The following is a 21,311-nucleotide window of genomic DNA, read 5'->3' as shown; positions in this document are numbered from 1 at the left end:
TGACAATTCGGAAAGATTCATTTTGAAATTATTGTGACCAAGCAGGTATTTTAAATGTATTTGTTTCACTTCATATATTTGTGCTTCCATATATAAGTTACTGGCGTATGTACACATACTGACGAGTTCATGTATTTAGAATCAGGCTGTTATGATCAATGTCTGGTACCCATTTTAGTCAGGGTTGCTGTCCATTGGTTGTTGTCAATGGGTTGTTGTCCACGGGTTGCTGTCCAAGGGTTGTACGCCAACATTCCGACCGTCCTGTTGAGGTTGATCTAAACCAACCTGCCTGATGATGTCGTCCCTGTCACCATGGCGATCGTCGACCTCCACCAGCACCCCACAAGGCGAGTCTGTGGATCTGATAGCGGCCTGGTGTCTGACGATCTCATTAGGAACATCAGCACCAGACGGAACTGTGTCGTAGAATGGGTTGCTGCCTTCAGAAGATTGGGCCGAGAAATGACGACGTTCTCTCGTTACTTCAGCGCTTGGTAAATCAACAACAGGACTGTTTGTTTCTAGAACTGTCCACGAGCCAGTTAAAAAGGGCGAGGGAGCTAAGTTGTGTCCAGTTTCAACACTTGAGAATTTGCAGGCCGTGTTTTGGTTGGAGTTTGAACTCCGACCCCCGGAATCCTGCAGATTTACTACGGAAAATAGTTCGTTGCTTGACAATCTCAGATCCTGTAAGTTTATTGGTAGAGACGATTCGAGAGACTGGGGCGCTGATTCACCAGACCCCGCAGCCAGATCAGGTAGATGGTCGTAGGACCCGTGGGACTGTTGGTCAGACCCGTGGGACTGTTGGTCAGACCCGTGGGACAGTTGGTCAGACCCGTGTGACAGTTGGTCAGACCCGTGGGACAGTTGGTCAGACCCGTGGGACTGCTGGTCAGACCCATGTGACTGCTGGTCAGACCCATGTGACTGAGGGTCAAACCCATATGTTTGTATGTCTTCAGTGTCTGAAGCTGTAGAACTAAGCGATGAGAATCCACTAAACTCCAGAGTTCGAATGTCATAAGGTACAACATCATTCATGTGTCGAAACATTTCCCACAAGCTCTCACCATAATACTTACATGTGTACTGACATGTCTGACAAGACCTAGATACAAAATCTACAAATGTTTCAAAACGTAAATTTTCATTGCTCGTTTCTCTGATATAACTGTAAAGGCCCCTGTGTTGAAAAGCTAAATCGTCACTAGTCTCATCTGGTTCTCTCCCTTGAAGTAAATTTTTCAGGCCCGTATTTTCTTGGACGTAGTTGAGCATCTGAGTCTTGTAGTAGGTCAACTGGTCCGTGTTTAGCCAGGTGAGCATCATGGCGTGCTCATACACACTCAGCATGTAGTGGTGACCTTCACTGTTTAAGCTGGCCAGCATCGTCTTGCCGAGCTGTAGAGTGGAGCTCAGACAATCAGAGCAGGACGTGAGTAGGGGCGGCACATTGTCTGCTTCTTCAGGGAATGTCTGCTGAGGCGGCACCATGTCTGCTTCTTCAGGGAATGTCTGCTGAGGCGGCACCATGTCTGCTTCTTTAGGGAATGTCTGCTGAGGCGGCACCATGTCTGCTTCTTCAGGGATTGTCTGCTGTGTTGTCTGAGGCGGCAAAATGTCTGCTGCTTTAAGAAGTATGCGGTCAACTGCTCTTGAATGTTTTTTAAGGTAAGCTTCCACAATTTTGTAATGTAGGATGTTTAGAGAAATACGTAGTCGATAGTTGTGCTTCGGATTCGTCTCTTTAAACATATCAGCGGCAGAGATAGCGGTGGTCAAAGCTTTAGTGACGTTTTCCCTGAAAAATTTGTTTATAAAAGTGTAGAAGCACATTAGGGGATAACATGAAAGATTATTTTATTCTTTATAAACTATGTTCGTAGTCTTTGGATACAAAACTCTTGGTTTGGGGTAAGAAACTTAGCTCTAGGTACGAGACAATATGTTCAAATTACGAGGTCTATCTATTTGGATGCTATATTGTACATGTATGAAAATATAACAGAAACAGCCTTACATGTTGAAAAGGACCTCGCTGTATTGTGACAAACTCAAGGCTGTATCGCTGCTACACCAGACGTACTTTGTGTGGGCCTCCAACGCCCGCCGGCAGTAGCTGTATGCTTTACCTGGACAAAATGTTTTAAAAAGTGACAGTTGGCAGTAGATGTATGCTTTACCTGGACAAAATGTTTTCAATAGTGACAGTTGGCAGTAACTGTATGATTTACCTGGACAAAATGTTTTTAAAAGTGACAGTTGGCAGTAGATGTATGCTTTACCTGGACAAAATGTTTTAAAAAGTGACAGTTGGCAGTAGATGTATGCTTTACCTGGACAAAATGTTTTTAAAAGTGACAGTTGGCAGTAACTGTATGCTTTACCTGGACAAAATGTTTTTAAAAGTGACAGTTGGCAGTAGATGTATGCTTTACCTGGACAAAATGTTTTAAAAAGTGACAGTTGGCAGTAGATGTATGCTTTACCTGGACACAATGTTTTAAAAAGTGACAGTTGGCAGTCGACACGTCATGTCGTTTAGTCTGTCAAATGTCAGTCTATGAGCACACAATCCTACCCAGATCTCCCAGTTGGAAACAGATGCCGGTCATGTTTTTGAGGGTGACACAGACGTTAGAGGGCGCTATTCTCTCAAAGAGGCGTCGCTCGTTGTACGACTGAGTAAACCATCCTAGGGCCCGTGGCAGATCATTATAACCTGGTGGGGGGGGGGAGAAGTAATGGTTCAGTATAGTGTGGTGTTAGTATACAACAACTCTATAATCAAAATAATGCTGATCGTTTCTTACAACATCAGGCTTTCTTTGCTTTTTCGTTCTATTTCACTGGGTGAGTCATTGCTCTTTTGCTTGACAGTGTAGAGTGGGTGGACTCTAAAAACCACTCTAAAACAAAAGTAAGCCCCCTTTTCGAAACTGATGCCTTGGGACAAGTGAAGTAGAGGACGCCTGTCTTTATGACCTCAGCATATGAAAGGGTAGTGTGGTTGCTATGCCACCACCTAACGTGGGTTAGGACTCATCAGAGCCGGGCCACGCCGTCTCATAGGGTCATAGGGTAACTCTACTTCCACTATATAAAACTAAACGAAGTTCCGGACCTCTCTGTAAAATCAGGCCAAGGTTATTCAGCAGGACCGGCAACTCGGGGTGGTTGGGGCAAAGGTCACGGACAACGTCCAAGGTCTCAAGCTGCTGTTGGAGCGCTCTTTCAAGGTCGCCAGGCTGCCCTGTATGGGAAACATTGGAGTGAGTACCGTTAGCATAAAAAAACAAAGGTCTGACATGATTGGAAACCAATATAAATAATTGCAATGCCGTCACAAGGGGTGAGATGTGTCTATGTCATCACACGTCATCCTAGGGTGGACACACACTAATTGTACCCTTTCGAACCTGACGGTCCATGGGACAAGTAAAACGGCGTTCGCCTTTTAGTGTGGTCTGCCGATATTACTTTCCATCACTTGAGTCAGGTACCCAACCAGAGCTGGGTGGACACAGGAACCTACGGACTCGAGCCCGGGATCCGAACTCGATACTTTCCGCTGAGTAGATGTACACTCTACCATTCGACCACCATGGACACAAGGTGGGAAAAAACATTTTTTTTAAATTACAGAACTCTCAGTTTTAGGTAAAAATTTGGGGTTTTAATTTCATTATGTGATCCTGTAGTTGCTTTTAAGAACTTCATTGTAATTTCTGTTTTGATAAACAATTGACACTTCAATTGACACTGCTTCAAGGCAGTCAAATGTTAAAGACTTTGATTGGACTTATCCTGCAATGGGCTCAAATGAATTGGTTAAATTTAAATTTGAGAGGTCACGTCGTAAAAGGTTTACATTTATATATGAAGGGGGCGATCTCGTGAAATGGTCACCTCTAAAGATGAGTGGGATGACCTCGTAGATCCTGGCGGTCAGTTCCTCCTCCAGAATCTCCAGCTCCGAGAACCTCAGGACCTCGTCCACTTCCTCTTCCGTGGCACTTTGTGTCACGTGGTTTGCTTGTTGGAAGCACCTGGTGGTAAAATATACAACACTTATGTTAAGAACTGGGATCATATATCATACTAGTGTTCATTAGAGTCTGGTGCCTGCTTCACAATATCAGTCTCAGGCGGTCACTCAGGGAAAGAAGATGGCATTATGTGGACTACAGTGAAGGGGTTGTGTGGTCAGGACTATGCCAAGCAAGGTAGAAAGGTGTAGGACCTACATACAGTCAAGGTCACGTGCCAAACTCAAAACTTTCGGATGAGCAATTTTAAACTGGACCCGACCACATCAGAATTTTACAAAAAATGTAACATTAAACACTCACATTACAGGTAATCCATTCATGAGAAGCGCAAGTTAATATTACAGCTTTATGCAACTTATATATACCTAAATACATGTAAAGAGGCAAAAGTCCATCTATTTTGATTTATGACTTACTCCCATGATTCATTATAGTGGCTCTGTCTAAATAGGATGATGGCTTTTCTCCGAACGGCCCATTTCAACATATAGACAGGACCGTCTACTCGAAGTGTTTCAATGGCTTTATCTAAGTGATACATGGCTTGCTGGAAGTCTGAGCCTAGAAAAAAATGTGGATACATTCTTCAACGAATGTTAGAGAATCTGATATTAAATTGTATGCTGTGGTTTTTGTAATGGAGGCGAGCGAGTTGACGAGATTCCGTCCCCAATGTTGTTGACATGGAATAAAAACGTGCTTTTTAGATTTAGACCGTAAAAAAAAAAAAAAAAAAAAAAAAAAACTTAAGCCTAAAATTAATTTAGAAATTTTATATTTTTAGAATAAATGTTATAAAAGTTGCAAATCCAGAGAACTTGAAAATAATTTGTTGAGTTTAAGGCTACATTTCTATTTATTTTCATCAAGCCTAAGTTATAACCGGATGTTTCACTTTCGTAAGACAAATATTGATTGGCTGTACAGTAACTTAGTGATCGATAACTATTTGTTTACAAAACTTTGCAGATCAAGTTTTTAAATAACCATGCAAATTTAAAACCCCATGACCTAGTTTTCTATTTTTAGCTTACAATGTGTACAATAAAATCAATGGCGGCCATTGTTTATGTCGCCATCACACGTGAAAACCAAATTGTTTTTGCTTTTTTTTTAATTTTTATTTAGTTACCGAAAATAGTATAAACATCAAATACATCCAATCTTTAGTTAAGTCCGAAAAAAACCAGATAGACAGGATTTTATAACCATATTAATTGTAACTACGCTGTGCATGATTTTTAAATGAATTTATACACCTCTCAAATACCTTTAAGACTTTTCTCGCTGGTGTCCATTAGAGGATTGGGTTGCTTTTTAAAAATATAGCTCATATTGTATGTCTGTCTTCAGTCATTTGTGGTAAATCATGCAAGTTGATTTTGAAACACTTCTAATGCTGCGATTTCGCATATAGGCCTACATTACTTTAGAATGCAACCCCAGAATATCTATTAAAAAATCTAATTAGATATTAAATAAACTTAAAGATTAATTAATCAATAATTAAACGGGAAATAATAACTGTTTTAATCTCAGTCACTTGATCAACCAGGTTAGATCGGTGAACTGTTGGTCACGGTTGGCAGTCACTAGATCAACCAGGTTAGATCGGTGAACTGTTGGTCACGGTTGGTTGGTTACACGACTTAGAGTGACGTCGAACGGTACAATTTTTTTAAGAAAACATTGAACAAAGTAACAGTGTTATTGTCTAAGAAACTTTACCTTGACCAACAGCAGTGTTATGACCTAAGAAACTTTACCTTGACCAATGGCAGTGTTATGACCCAAGAAAGTTTACCTTGACCAATAGCAGAATTATGACCTAAGAAACTTTACTTTGACCAATGGCAGTGTTATGACCTACAAAAATTACTTTGACCAATGGCAGTGTTATGACCTAAGAAACTTTACCTTGACCAATGGCAGTGTTATGATCCAAGAAAGTTTACCTTGACAAATAGCAGAATTATGACCTAAGAAAGTTTACCTTGACCAATGGCAGTGTTATGACGTAAGAAACTTTACTTTGACCAAAAGCAGTGCTATGACCTAAAAAAAATTACCTTGACCAATGGCAGTGTTATGACCTAAGAAACTTTACCTTGACCAATGGCAGTGTTATGACCTAAGAAACTTTCCCTTGACCCATAGCAGTGTTATGACCTAAGAAACTTTACCTTGACCAATGGCAGTGTTATGACCTACAAAAAATTACCTTGACCAATAGCAGAATTATGACCTAATAAACTTTACCTTGACCAATAGCAGAATTATGATGTAAGAAATTTTACCTTGACCAATGGCAGTGTTATAACCTAAGAAACTTTACCTTGACCAATGGCAGTGTTATGACCTAAGAAAGCCTCCATGACAGCAGCCTGTTGAACTGTGCCGTACTTTGACGCAGTCTCCCACAGACATTTAAAAAATTGTCTGGACTCGTTTGGAAAGTTGAGGATAATAAATCTTCGAGCATGGACACCGACCTGGGGTCAGGAAACATGAAATGTGGGGACGTATTTACAAAACTTTGCCTTAATTTAAAAGATATTTTTTCTAATTAATTCTAGCGTCTGATATCCATATTTTGTTCGACACTAGTCTGTATGTCGTCTAATGAATCTTTGACTTGCGTCTGCCTGTCCGTCGCTTTTCTATGGTTTGGCAACGAAGGTCAGAGGTTACAAAACGCCTGGGTATTTGTAAACATTGTTAACCACTCCGTCCGTTCAACATCGCGATATTGTGTTAGGTTAGGTATTCATGTAACATCAACTACATGGCAAACTATAGAGGTAACTTTTAAGATTATTATTATAAGTCGAGCAACTCTCAACTAGGACAAGCGTAATATGAAGTTAAATATGTCACGTGGTACCTTGTAGAAAGCATCAAAGGTCCCCTCCTGGCAGTGGGCCGCCATCTCTAGCGAGAGCTTGACCCGAGGCCAGAGTGGTGCCAGACACCCGTACACCTCCCCCCTCCTCTCGTGTAGCCTCATGTTAACCTCTGCCCTCTTCAGCGCGTGACAACAGAACTGGGTGTGGCTGTAAGAATCATACTCATGGTTGGCTTCTTGTATCCATGGATTGGTGGGTGGAGTGAACTGGAGGGTGGGGTGAGTTAGTGGGTTGTGTAATATTGGAGAAAGTTACTGGGTGGAGTTAACTGAGGGAGAGATCGTGGGTTGTGTTATATTTTGGGATGAAAGGTGGGGTGAGTTAATTGGAGGTGAGTTAGTGAGATGAAGTGAGTTAGTGGATGAGTTAAGTTAATGAGATGAGGAAGGTAAACGCAATAAGTTTTAACACGTGACGCTATTGCAGTCAAACATTTCCATGTTCGTTGTTTATAAACTAAAGCCAAAGAATCCTATAGCCGATTGAAAAATAACAGGTGTAGGCCTACCTGTTGTAAGACTGGTCCCACACAACCAAAGATTCTTTTATCATGCGTGTTTGTCTGTAATACACCATCAGGGGATGTACTGAAAATCTTTCTGTCTCAGTGACAGTGCAACCTTGTGTGTCAGTGACAGGCCAGATGGAATAAATCTCCCTCAAATGACGCTTTAAAAACCAAGTCCATGACACATCTCCCCGTTGTCTGGTCAGGTCAGTATACACATCTTGCACCTGGTCTATAGAGGACATCAAGTAGAGGACATCAAGTAGAGGACATCAAATAGAGGACATCAAGTAGAGGACATCAAGTAGAGGACATCAAGTAGAGGACATCAAGTTGAAGACATCGAGAGGAGAACCAAACATTTCCACAATCATTTTAGCAAACACAGCTATATAATTTTTTTATAGTTCTGTTTTCAGAGCTTATATTTACAAGAGAAATTTGATAAATTTCATAATCTCTTTTGTGTGAATGTATGTTATTTAGAATCTGAACAAATGCGAAGAATAATTGACTGATAAAGTACAATATAATTTGTATAGGTTAAAAATTTAAAATAGCATTTTTTATACATTGAGGTTTTCTGAGTAATTCATCACGTTTTAGAAAACAAGAAAGTTCTTGTTTCATATATGGTAAGATGTTTTGAAAGTTTCAGAATATAAACGTTAATATTTTAAAATGTGTGTTATTTATCTTAAACTTACCTAAAGTAAATATGACTCCAAAAGTGATAGAGAAATAATATAAAACTCTCAAATCCTTGTCACTTATCCAACGCTCGATATGGCTTGCGCTCTGCTCGAAAATCTCTGATAAAAATCTCGAATCGTTGCTGACCTTCAACTCAAGTTCATGGGGGTTAGGCAAATCTTCAAGGTCACAGAGATACTTTCTGGCGAAGTGCATGATGGGTCCAGGCAGACAAAACAACTTCCGGCACAGACCGACATATTGCTGCACATCTACCCTAGGGGCACATTGCTGGAGCAGGAGTGTGACGTCATATACATCTGTCAACATCCCAACCTCTACAAGTCTCATCATTTTTAATTTAGATGCCGGAAATTTCCGGCACGTCGTGAATATAATAGAAACTTTAACGTGATTGGTGTTACAGAAGTGAAGAATTGTACTCAGACAGTGGGGGAGTTGACCATCTAAAAAACCTTCACATTTTGTGAATAGAAAAATGTGGTGATGTTCTGGTCTTAAAACTGAGCCAATCATGGTCATCGTGAGGTCCTGTGTAGCTGTGGTCAGGTCATGTTGTGGACACAACCGTCTCACAACTGTCACGAGAAGGTCTTGTGCCGTGCCCAGGTGCTGGCAATCAAAAGTGTGAGCCTGTATATGGGAGTCAGGGCTGTCCTTCTTCATCTCATCAATTACCTGCAAGTTACCTTCATTTAGTTCATTGATGGTAGATTGTATCGTAACTGTTTTATGAACATTTTAGAAGGAAGATGATTTTAAAAGCCATTAGAGAATGCATAATATGGAGTTAAATTTCGCATGGGGATTAAGGACAGGTGAAAGGGGACTGGGGACAGGAATAGAGGGTAAGACGAACATCGGTAATTAGGAATTGGCTATAGTGAATGTGGAAAATCATGAATGGGGACAGGTTGGGATTTTAGAACGGGAATTGTGATTGAGAGATCGGAGCTAGGAGATGGGGAAAACAAAGGTCTGACCTTTCTAAAAATTCTGATGAAGAGCTATCTGGTGCTGAGAGATATAAATGAGAAAGTTAATGTAATGAAAGAGGTGAATAATGGGCGTTAAGGTTCAGCTGTGTGATGGATTTCTTGATAGTTTAGTCACTGTATGTTAGGTTAGCATGGGTGTTTTTGACGGACGAGTATGTAGAAGCCACACAATACCACACAACCCACACAATACAACACAGCCCACACATAACAACAGAACCCACACAATACCACACAACCCACAAAATACCACACAATACCACACTAGCCAGTAGTGTAGCGAGGGCAGAAGGCATATAGTACCACATGTACAGCTGACCATTAACATAGCACATTGGGTTTTAAACATCCATTCAACGTGTCGATGTGCCAACCTGTCAGTGCACTGTGGCGATCACCGTCAACACTTTATACTCAGTACCAAATGAAAGTTTGCCTCGCTTTAAAAACGCTGAGGGTACAATCAGAACACAGTTGAAAAATCTTTAAAAAGCAGGTGAAGATTTTAATTATCCCTAAAATATATTACAATTACTTGATTGGCCAGACAAGTGTACAAGATGGATCATACACATACGCTATAAGTGTGGAAGATAGACCATACACTAACGCTACAAGTGTGGAAGATGGACCATACACTAACGCTACAAGTGTGGAATATGGATCATACACATACGCTACAAGTGTGGAAGATGGACCATACACATACGCTACAAGTGTGGAAGATGGACCATACACATACGCTACAAGTGTGGAAGATGGACCATACACATACTCCACGTGACCTTATTGTTGAGATAAAACTGTGTTAGGAGCACGGACGTAATCAAAATATTGAAAATGGAACAATATTCTCCTCATCAGTGTGGGGATTGGTTTTGGCAGCACCTGTTACTTCGTGTTCTATAAAACGGTTCGTTTAACAGGTTAGTAGGCATCAGACGGCCAGGTAGGGCAACGAATAGACGGTAAGAACAGACGTCTAGTAAAATTAAAAAAAAAAACAGCCATGATAACAACCAAGTGGTTCCCTTTTGTTCTAGCATCTTGTGGTTGGATGTTAGTTGGATCTTGTCAAGGTAAAGTCTTTATAAATTGTATCTTTCACCCTCTATCTCACTTTCTCTCTCTCTCTCTCTCTCTCTCTCTCTCTCTCTCTCTCTCTCTCTCTCTCTCTCTCTCTCTCTATATATATATATATATATATATATATATATATATATATATATATATATATATATATATATATATATATATATATATATGTATGTATTATATATATATATAAATATAAATATATATATATATATATATAGGTTATATAACCTACATATATATATATATATATATATATATATATATATATATATATATATATATATATATATTTATATATATATATATATATATATATATATATATATATATATATATATATATATATATGCAACAATCATTCACCTTTCGCTTTGCCTATAATCCAAACTATCTTCCCTGATGTACAAACATTTGTCCCCACAGACACTCTGGCCATCTCGGAGTGTCCAGCACCACAGTGTATCACTCTGGGCAGCACGCTCTGCTCTAGACAGTACGACACGTGCAAGGGCGTGGCCAGTAAAAACCCTAGGGCCGTGGTCACCTTGGCCAGCGGGCTGGAGGTCTTGTGTGACACACAGACAGAGGGGGGAGGCTGGACGATGATACAGAGGAGGATGGACGGGAGGACAGATTTCTACCGGGGCTGGGAGGAGTACAAATACGGGTTCGGGGACCTTGGGGAGGGCGAATTTTACCTGGGCAACGAGAACATCCACCAGCTGACCAGGCTCAGGCGCTATGAACTACGTATTGATATGAGATTTAAGGGGGTCAAGTACTTCGCGAAATATGCCAGGTTCCGTTTGAACAGCGAGCTGGACGGGTACAGGTTAGAGATTAGCGGGTTCTCCGGGAATGCTACGGATGGATTACTTGACTCTCATACGCAATATTCTGCGGCCGTTGGCAGCCACAACAATCAGAGGTTCAGTACATTTGATAAGGATAACGACTCGAACCCCAGTCAAAACTGTGCCCAAATATACCACGGAGCGTGGTGGTACGCCGCGTGCCACAACTCCAACCTCAATGGCCTATGGGGGAGTAAGGACTACGGCAGGGGACTGAACTGGGTGGATATAACCGGGGCGTTCGACACACTGGACTTTACCGAGATGAAAATCAGACCAATAGCTTAACCGTGAAAATGGGCTGGAGGTGGAATTTGTGGCTTCGTTTGGTGACTATAGTATTTGATACTAAATACCGAATATTAAGAAGTCTAAAATCTCCCCTCCCCGCTAATTCCTCTTTTTAGACATATGATTGTAACAACGTTTTAAAAACGATTAATCGTTTAAAGATGGGAGTCAAATGTGATTTTATAAATACATTTATCAGCTGGTTTTATTGTTCTGTAGTTTGTCGTACTATTTCATTCCACGTTACATTGATGTATTGTGTGGTATGTGATATGATGAAGTGTGATGTATTGTGTGGTGTTATGCGGGTTAGGCAATAGATACTGAGTGGAGTGAGATGTAGGGTGTGGGGTGGTGTATGGGGTTTGAATGGTGTGTGGATGTGGGGTTGTGTGTCGGGCGATGAGAGAGTGGGGTGTGCCTCCACGTGTGGCTCCCCTTAACTCTTGGCTTTATATTAAACACAAGAGGAGGAGGAAGAGGGTGTCAAACATTCAATGAATGGACGATAACCCAGCTGATGAAACACTGCAATTCTTGTCTCCCCTGTTTAAAAATGTCTGACTCACCTGTCGTACAATGGTTGCCTTGCCAACCATGGGTGGCCCACAAACCTGGACGACAACCCCTGGTTTAACGGCTGACCTGACCTGGTGCCGCTCTTCTATCCGTATGTCTAGATAAGACCCTGTGACCCCCGTGTGACCTACATCTGGTCGTGCTGACCACGGGTCAAGGTGGACAGGCGACAACGAGGCTGTCACATCTTCCAGAGATGGTGCCAGAAGCCCAACACGCCTGTTGGCAGTGAAGTATCCCCTGGTCACGTGATCCATTGAATTAGCACTCACACTCGATCAACACGTGCACTGATGCTAAAAATAGACCATTCCTCGAGTGTCTTAATACGTCCACACGCGTGAGTACTTCAACATCTAGATATGTTGACATGTGTCAGCACGCCCATCTGCGAAGTAAGTTACAACACTTTCTTTTCAGTACAGCTACAACTGCCGAAAGTTCATCAAGAAAAATCCAATTAAACAAGTCATTAACAATCGAAATTTGTATGGTAATGATCTCACGTCAAAGCTACAGACCGCTAGGAATTGACCGTGTTGACTGATGTGCATCATGGGATTGTTGTACAACACTGTAGCTGTGTACATTCAACGCGTTGGTGTTTTGTGCAGCAAGGGGAAATAACTCTAAGGGGTCCTTGGTATCACAAGGGGAGGTAACCTATGTGTTATAACTTTTGGGGGGTTTTCCTGAGAAAGTGAAAAAAAAAAACTCCGTTGAACTTGAATTTCACGTCACCATGGATGGGAAACCCAGATATGCATGAGTAAGTTTTACAACACAAGAACTTTAAAATATGCTAAGCTCAGATGTTGTCGTTTTGGTTTTTCTTCCTAGAAATACTACCTTTAAATGCCACACTTCAACCACGTCCTGTGCTAATGTTTTTCTGTTCACTTTAACGTTTAATGATCGATCTTGGTCTTCTATTGACTGCCCCTTAAGGACTGGCATAAAAGCCAGGAAGGTGTTTTAAAATCGTTACACGTCATTGAACTTCGTGAATCACACACCTCGTTGTGATCTAGACCGCTGGATAGGAACACTTGAGGGAGTCGACACTAGCATGTAATTAGCGTGAACGACACGCATGACTGGAGGCGACACGTATTACTGGAGTGGCCTCCTGGTGTCTACATGCATGACTTAGATTGTTCCATGGGTTGTTCCCTGGTAATTGTCGGATGTTCCCCGGTAAACTTATTTGTTTCCCGGCTACTATGGGTTGTTCCCCAGTAGCCGAAGCCGTGAATTGTTTTAAGGGTAGCTGAGGATTGTTTATAAAGCCATTGATTATTTCCCTTTAGCTCCTTTAGCAGAGGGTTGTTTCTTATGTAGCCGATTTGCCTACCCACCTCAATGTAACCTTGTTGTGCAACTCCCGCAACATTCACCCCCACCCCCACCCCCACCCCTACCCCACCCCTAATGTTTTAGTTATCTCTACACACTCATCCCACTCACTAGGCAGTGTATGCGGCAACACTAACCTATCCCAATCCACCTCATAGCTATCCCAATCCACCCCATAGCTATCCCAATCCACCCCATAGCTATCCCAATCCACCCCATAGCTATCCCAATCCACCCCATAACTATCCCAATCCTCCCCATAGCTATCCCAATCCACCCCATAGCTATCCCAATCCACCCCATAACTATCCCAATCCTCCCCATAGCTATCCGAATCCTAATAGCTATCCCAATCCACCTCCAAGCTATCCCAATCCACCCCATAGCTATCCCAATCCACCCCATAGCTATCCCAATCCACCCCATAGCTATCCCAATCCACCCCATAGCTATCCCAATCCACCCCATAGCTATCCCAATCCACCCCATAGCTATCCCAATCCACCCCATAGCTATCCCAATCCACCTCCAAGCTATCCCAATCCACCTCCAAGCTATCCCAATCCACCCCATAGCTATCCCAATCCACCCCATAGCTATCCCAATCCACCCCATAGCTATCCCAATCCACCTCCAAGCTATCCCAATCCACCCCATAGCTATCCCAATCCACCCCATAGCTATCCCAATCCACCCCATAGCTATCCCAATCCACCCCATAGCTATCCCAATCCACCCAATATCTATTCCAATCCTCCCCATAGCTATCCGAATCCTAATAGCTATCCCAATCCACCTCCAAGCTATCCCAATCCACCCCATAGCTATCCCAATCCACCCCATAGCTATCCCAATCCACCCCATAGCTATCCCAATCCACCCCATAGCTATCCCAATCCACCCCATAGCTATCCCAATCCACCCCATAGCTATCCCAATCCACCCCATAGCTATCCCAATCCACCCCATAGCTATCCCAATCCACCTCCAAGCTATCCCAATCCACCTCCAAGCTATCCCAATCCACCCCATAGCTATCCCAATCCACCCCATAGCTATCCCAATCCACCCCATAGCTATCCCAATCCACCCCATAGCTATCCCAATCCACCCCATAGCTATCCCAATCCACCCCATAGCTATCCCAATCCACCCCATAGCTATCCCAATCCACCCAATATCTATTCCAATCCACCCCATAACTATCCAAATCCCCTTATAGCGATCCCAACCCTTCACACCATCACTTATCATCCAAACTCCAAATTCCCCCCCCCCCCCCCACATACAGCGCACATTGTTTTCCCAACCCCCCTATCCATGTTATTGTAACCCACTTATTGTTGCAGGTTTTGTCTCCACATAACACCACGATGACTGGAACAAAAAATGTCCACACATGGGGGAAGACCAGTGCTATGTCTGTCACCACAAAATTGCATGGGGGGGGGGTGTTGATAGGAAGGAATTCACATTGGATGGAATAATTCGTTTTTATTTGGCTACTATGCGATTGTCTGGCCATTTTCTGTATTACAAGTTTTTCTTTTGTTGATGTCTGTATATGGGTAGGTGGGCTTGTGGTCAAATCTTAAAACTTCATTTTGACAATTCTCATGTACCGATTTTCTATTTATAGATTTGTTTTTCTGACCTTCCTGTCTGACTGTTGATATAAAATACTACAAAACAGTAAGTCCTGCAAGCGCTAACAAATGTTGGTGTAGCCGTGTAGCCGAGCGTAGAGTATGACTTTTTATTTTCTCGTATATACGAAGTATAGAGAAAGTCTTGTAATCGTGCAAAAAAAAGAGATTTTTACAAATCTTGACTTTTTACACCTCACTGATACGGAAAAACATAATTTTGCAATCTTGTCCGTATGTCTGTGTGTCTGTGTGTGTGTGTCTGTCTGTGTGTAAACACGATAACTTGAGTACCGTTACAGCTAGGTTGATGAAATTTCATATATAAGTATTTTATCAAAATCGTAGATCCGTATCAACTTTTGAGCGATTTCCGATAACCGGAAGTGGTACTTTTTCTACTTTGAATTTTTCAAAAGCCTATAACTTGAGTACTATTTCAGATAGATAAATGAAATTTCACATCTTAGTAAAAGATCTAATTCTCTACCTTCTGTCAAATTTTGAGTAATTTCCGTTGAACGGAAGTACTAATTTACGCTATTTCCGATTTCTCAAAAAACGCATGTGAATTTATAAAGTACTAATAATATTCCGCACTATTATACACATCTTTATTCGGCGTTCGCTTGGTGCACAATTCTTTTTTTTTATGAGATTCTATTCTATTTTAAAAAGTTTAAGTATTTAAAATGGATTAAAAATCATAACTATATTCCGAGTTCCCATCCCCTGTTGTTTTATATAAGAATATTCGAGAAAGTTTAGGGGAGATCACTCCCGGTTTATTATATAAAGTACTACAAAACAGTAAGTCCTGCAAGCGCTAACAAATGTCGGTGTGGCCGAGCGGAGATTATGAGATTATGACCGCCAACTCGAAAATTTCTGTAGAGCAGATGACAAAACATTGCGAGCAAATTTAATCAAACTTTCTGATGCCGACAAAACGGCCCGTGACAAAATGGTCCCGACAAAAGAGCCCCGTCACATCGACCCAGTAAAAAGGGCCAAAAGCCGATATGTCGGGGCCCTTTTGTCGGCGTTATTTTGACTGAGGGTCGATTTGTTGGTGTCGTTTTTTCACAGGCCGTTTTGACGAGGCATCTTCTAATGTATTGTTAGGACCAGGATTATGGTTTATCTAAGTATAATAACAGTGATCTTTAGCGAAGATTAAGAAATGAAAGTGAACAAACGAAATAAACGTGTTTTGTCATACGCAAGTTATACAGGCGTTCTTTGTTTTTACCTTAGATATTTCCTCAAAAATTCGGAAGAGGACATAAGGGCGTTGCATGTAAGACCGTTAGATGTTACTGTTAGACGGAATTAGTACCACCCTCTTCAAAACTAGCAACCTGCTGCTTTTTATCTTAAAATAGATAACAATCAACAAGATCTACATTAACATGCTGAATGACGTCATCAGAGTTGCACCTGCTAGTTTTTCATATTTCATAAGACGATGGAGTAAAATATTTTTTACTATCAATCTTTAAAACTTTAAACTAAGGCCAGCAACCACTCGATTGTTATGCTTGATAGAAAAAAATTGGTTAACCCCCCTGCGTATTTAATTTTTATCGTAGCCATGAGCGTTCCTAACTCTGGTTGTTTGTATTTAGGAGATATCATCTTCCGGGAAATTGTATGGCCCGGGGCGAAGCGTTTGTAATCTAGAACGTTTGTAGACCACAACGTTTGTAGCCCACAACGTTTGTAGCCCAAAACGTTTGTAGTCCGGAAGGCAGCAACACATTCTACGACACAGTTCCGTCTGGTCCTGAGGTTCCTAATGAGATCGTCAGACACCAGGCCGCTATCAGATCCACAGACTCGTCTGGTGGGGTGCTGGTGGGGGTCGACGGTTGCCATGGTGACAGTGACGACATCATCAGGCAGGTTGATGTAGCTCCTCCCCGACCAGAGAAATGAAGGCTGTCCGTTGATTTCAAACCCTGGACGACAATCAGTATCACATTCAGTAGAACCTTGAGTAGAACATTGAGTAACACCTTCAGTAACACCTTCGGTAACACCTTTAGTAACACCTACCACCTTCAGTAACACCTTTAGTAACACTTACCACCTTCAGTAACACCTTTAGTAACACCTACCACCTTCAGTACCACCTTTAGTAACACCTACCACCTTCAGTAACACCTTTAGTAACACCTTCCACCTTCAGTAACACCTTTAGTAACACCTACCACCTTCAGTAACACCTTTAGTAACACCTACCACCTTCAATAAGACCTTTAGTAACACCTTCAGTAACACCTTCAGTAACACCTACCACCTTCAGTAACACCTTTAGTAACACCTACCACCTTCAGTAACACCTTTAGTAACACCTACCACCTTCAGTAACACCTTTAGTAACACCTACCACCTTCAGTAACACCTTTAGTAACACCTACCACCTTCAGTAACACCTTTAGTAACACCTACCACCTTCAGTAACACCTTTAGTAACACCTACCACCTTCAGTAACACCTTTAGTAACACCTACCACCTTCAGTACCACCTTTAGTAACACCTACCACCTTCAGTAACACCTTTAGTAACACCTACCACCTTCAGTAACACCTTTAGTAACACCTTCAGTAACACCTTCAGTAACATCTTCAGTAACACCTTTAGTAACACCTACCACCTTCAATAACACCTTTAGTAACACCTTCAGTAACACCTTTAGTAACACCTACCACCTTCAGTAACACCTTTAGTAACACCTACCACCTTCAGTAACACATTTAGTAACACCTACCACCTTCAGTACCACCTTTAGTAACACCTACCACCTTCAGTAACACCTTTAGTAACACCTACCACCTTCAGTAACACCTTTAGTAACACCTACCACCTTCAGTACCACCTTTAGTAACACCTACCACCTTCAGTAACACCTTTAGTAACACCTACCACCTTCAGTAACACCTTTAGTAACACCTACCACCTTCAATAACACCTTTAGTAACACCTTCAGTAACACCTTTAGTAACACCTACCACCTTCAGTAACACCTTTAGTAACACCTACCACCTTCAGTAACACCTTAAGTAACACCTACCACCTTCAGTACCACCTTTAGTAACACCTACCACCTTCAGTAACACCTTTAGTAACACCTACCACCTTCAGTAACACCTTTAGTAACACCTTCAGTAACACCTTCAGTAACATCTTCAGTAACACCTTTAGTAACACCTACCACCTTCAATAACACCTTTAGTAACACCTTCAGTAACACCTTTAGTAACACCTACCACCTTCAGTAACACCTTTAGTAACACCTACCACCTTCAGTAACACCTTTAGTAACACCTACCACCTTCAGTACCACCTTTAGTAACACCTACCACCTTCAGTAACACCTTTAGTAACACCTACCACCTTCAGTAACACCTTTAGTAACACCTACCACCTTCAGTACCACCTTTAGTAACACCTACCACCTTCAGTAACACCTTTAGTAACACCTACCACCTTCAGTAACACCTTTAGTAACACCTACCACCTTCAGTAACACCTTTAGTAACACCTTCAGAAACACCTTCAGTAACACCTTCAGTAACACCTACCACCTTCAGTAACACCTTTAGTAACACCTACCACCTTCAGTACCACCTTTAGTAACACCTACCACCTTCAGTACCACCTTTAGTAACACCTACCACCTTCAGTAACACCTTCGGTAACACCTTCAGTACCACCTTCAGTAACACCTTTAGTAACACCTACCACCTTCAGTAACACCTTTAGTAACACCTACCACCTTCAGTAACACCTTTAGTAACACCTACCACCTTCAGTAACACCTTTAGTAACACTTACCACCTTCAGTAACACCTTTAGTAACACCTACCACCTTCAGTAACACCTTTAGTAACACCTACCACCTTCAGTAACACCTTTAGTAACACCTACCACCTTCAGTAACACCTTTAGTAACACCTACCACCTTCAGTAACACCTTTAGTAACACCTACCACCTTCAGTAACACCTTTAGTAACACCTACCACCTTCCGTAACACCTTTAGTAACACCTACCACCTTCAGTAACACCTTTAGTAACACCTACCACCTTCAGTAACACATTGAGTAACACATTGAGTAACACCTAACACTTTTGATGACACCGCACACTGTTATTAACTTTAAACATTCACAAATATCTTGTACGCGCATGCTAAATAAATGTACTGGTCCTTACCCACCCCTACTTGTCATTGTGTTCTTCCTTCCGCGTTTAATTGGGGGAAAATTTAATCCCTGATTAGGTGTTTTCCCTCCAGTAAACGAAAACTAATCCACCAAGTTAGAGTGGAATGTGCTTCACAAGACAGTCGTGGTGTGGCGACAATGGTATGTATTGGGGAAACAACGCGCTGAATGTTTGCGGCAGACCAAATGAGACTTATCTTTAACAGAAAGGTGTCTAATGAATAGTCTATACGGCAGAATAATTGTGGCATTGGTGTGGGGGGGGGGGGGGGGAACATTACTTGTGAGTACACGATGATATTCTTTGAAAAAATGAGAAATTAAAATGTGTGCGTGTGTGTGTGCGTGAGTGTGGGGTTTGTGTGCGTGTGTGCCTGCGTGTGTATGTCGATCTGTCTGTTTCTGTCTCTCTCTCTGTATATATATATATATATATATATATATATATATATATATATATATATATATATATATATATATATATATATATATATACATATATATGTATATATATATACATATATATGTATATATATATACATATATACACACACATATATATATATATATATATATATATATATATATATATATATATATATATATATATATATATATATATAAAACTTCAAATTGATACAGTTTTAAACCTTTTGTATACCTTTTATAAAAATTTAAACTCAGTGTGTACGTAGTAATTAGTAATATGATCTCTCTACACAAAAACATTTAAAATCCTTTCATGCTCAATAATTACGCTTATCTGTGGTCGTTAAGGCTTAAGACAATTACATTAGGTCTTGTCTTTTTTTCACAAAAAACTGTAGCGACTTTGTGCTCATCTGATTGGTTGAGAAATACATATTGCCGACGGTGTTTACTTTAACGACCAATGAAAAAGCTCTACACAAGACGCTAACCGTGAGCAAACAAGTTATTGTTTGACACATATTTCTGTTAGCCTAACCTGCCCACACGACAGTACCAGACAGACAGGCAGTTTTGTAAGACTGGCACCAGTCTTGTATCAAGTGGACCAACACCTCGTTGAGAAACTCATTTAGACCACACCGTTGTTTTGTGGTAGAGATCACAATAGAGATAGAGACACCAGTGCACTGGGAGGGTGCATGTTTGCTGGGACAGGACAGGGATTTAGATAAGCCAAATATCGTGGACAGTGCTATACAGACATTTGGGAGGTGTCAGAGAACACAGGATTAACTTCGATCCTGTAATAAGGGGGGCGGGGGGGGGGGGGATTACGTGTTTTTTTTTTGTTAATGACGTCTATATCGTAAATGGAACTGTGTGATTTGATAGGTGCCACGTCAAGGTGTGTCGCGTTTTGGGGGGGGGAGGGGGGGGTCACGTGAATGTTATATTAATAAACAACAGGCTAATTAGAATGGCGAAACTAACTTGTCGCCAACTCTTCTGATTTACAACAGTGATGACGTCACAGCTGGTCAGGTGACTAACATAGTCATAGATGACGAATCGGCTTACTCTTAAATACCAAGTGCTTAACTCTTCACACTTTTAGATGAGTTATAGCCCTTGCCATACATTCAAGCGATATCCCTGGAAACGTTATGTTTATGATTAGGTGAGTACATAACTCCACAGCTCCGTGTGAGATTAACAGCTACGATCACAGTTTTCAGTATGTTGTCGACGTCAACTTCCGGTATGGCACCAACTACAATACAGATGAGAGATAAGTGACTGGTCTTGATTACTGACTATGGGTGGGGTTCTTATATTTTCTGAATGACTTCTAAGTTGCTACAAAATTTCTTAAAAAATAAACTTACAACTTCTGGGTTGATAGCCAGTGGTTATATGAATATATATATATATATATATATATATATATATATATATATATATATATATATATATATATATATATATATATATATATATATTTATTTATTTATATTTATATATATATAGTTTTATATATATATACTAGGCATGCTGCCCAGCTTCGCTTAGGCTTTCGAAAACATTGAGAATTTGAATGCTTAATTAATTCGCCCGAGGGTCGGTCTACGACCTCAAGAGT

General features: G+C 41.1%; 3 protein-coding genes across 3 annotated transcripts; 2 read left to right on the top strand and 1 right to left on the bottom strand.

Annotated features, from left to right (window-relative positions):
- Positions 1 to 204: 204 nt before the first annotated feature.
- Positions 205 to 12,298, bottom strand: LOC131951032 (uncharacterized). The gene is made up of 11 exons (XM_059313297.1): positions 11,997 to 12,298; positions 8,180 to 8,864; positions 7,473 to 7,704; positions 6,943 to 7,111; positions 6,394 to 6,550; positions 4,475 to 4,619; positions 3,916 to 4,055; positions 3,131 to 3,259; positions 2,588 to 2,728; positions 2,027 to 2,138; positions 205 to 1,807 (listed from the first exon to the last, which is right to left on the bottom strand). Exons 1-11 carry the CDS (start codon positions 12,261 to 12,263, stop codon positions 205 to 207), a joined length of 3,780 nt encoding a protein of 1,259 aa, XP_059169280.1. The 5' UTR covers positions 12,264 to 12,298.
- On the top strand, positions 10,124 to 11,635 carry LOC131951025 (ficolin-1-like). The gene is made up of 2 exons (XM_059313282.1): positions 10,124 to 10,263; positions 10,706 to 11,635. Exons 1-2 carry the CDS (start codon positions 10,194 to 10,196, stop codon positions 11,422 to 11,424), a joined length of 789 nt encoding a protein of 262 aa, XP_059169265.1. The 5' UTR covers positions 10,124 to 10,193; the 3' UTR covers positions 11,425 to 11,635.
- A 78-nt stretch (positions 12,299 to 12,376) lies between the features above and the next one.
- LOC131951031 (uncharacterized) lies at positions 12,377 to 14,584 on the top strand. Its single transcript, XM_059313296.1, has 2 exons — positions 12,377 to 12,401; positions 13,542 to 14,584. Exons 1-2 carry the CDS (start codon positions 12,377 to 12,379, stop codon positions 14,582 to 14,584), a joined length of 1,068 nt encoding a protein of 355 aa, XP_059169279.1.
- Positions 14,585 to 21,311: the final 6,727 nt, after the last annotated feature.

This window comes from Physella acuta, unplaced genomic scaffold (assembly GCF_028476545.2).
Source record: "Physella acuta isolate Inbredline_101_S28 unplaced genomic scaffold, ASM2847654v3 ptg000794l, whole genome shotgun sequence".
Lineage (NCBI taxonomy): Eukaryota > Metazoa > Mollusca > Gastropoda > Physidae > Physella > Physella acuta.
Note: the sequence above shows the minus strand (reverse complement) of the source record. Positions and strands in the feature narration are given on the sequence as shown.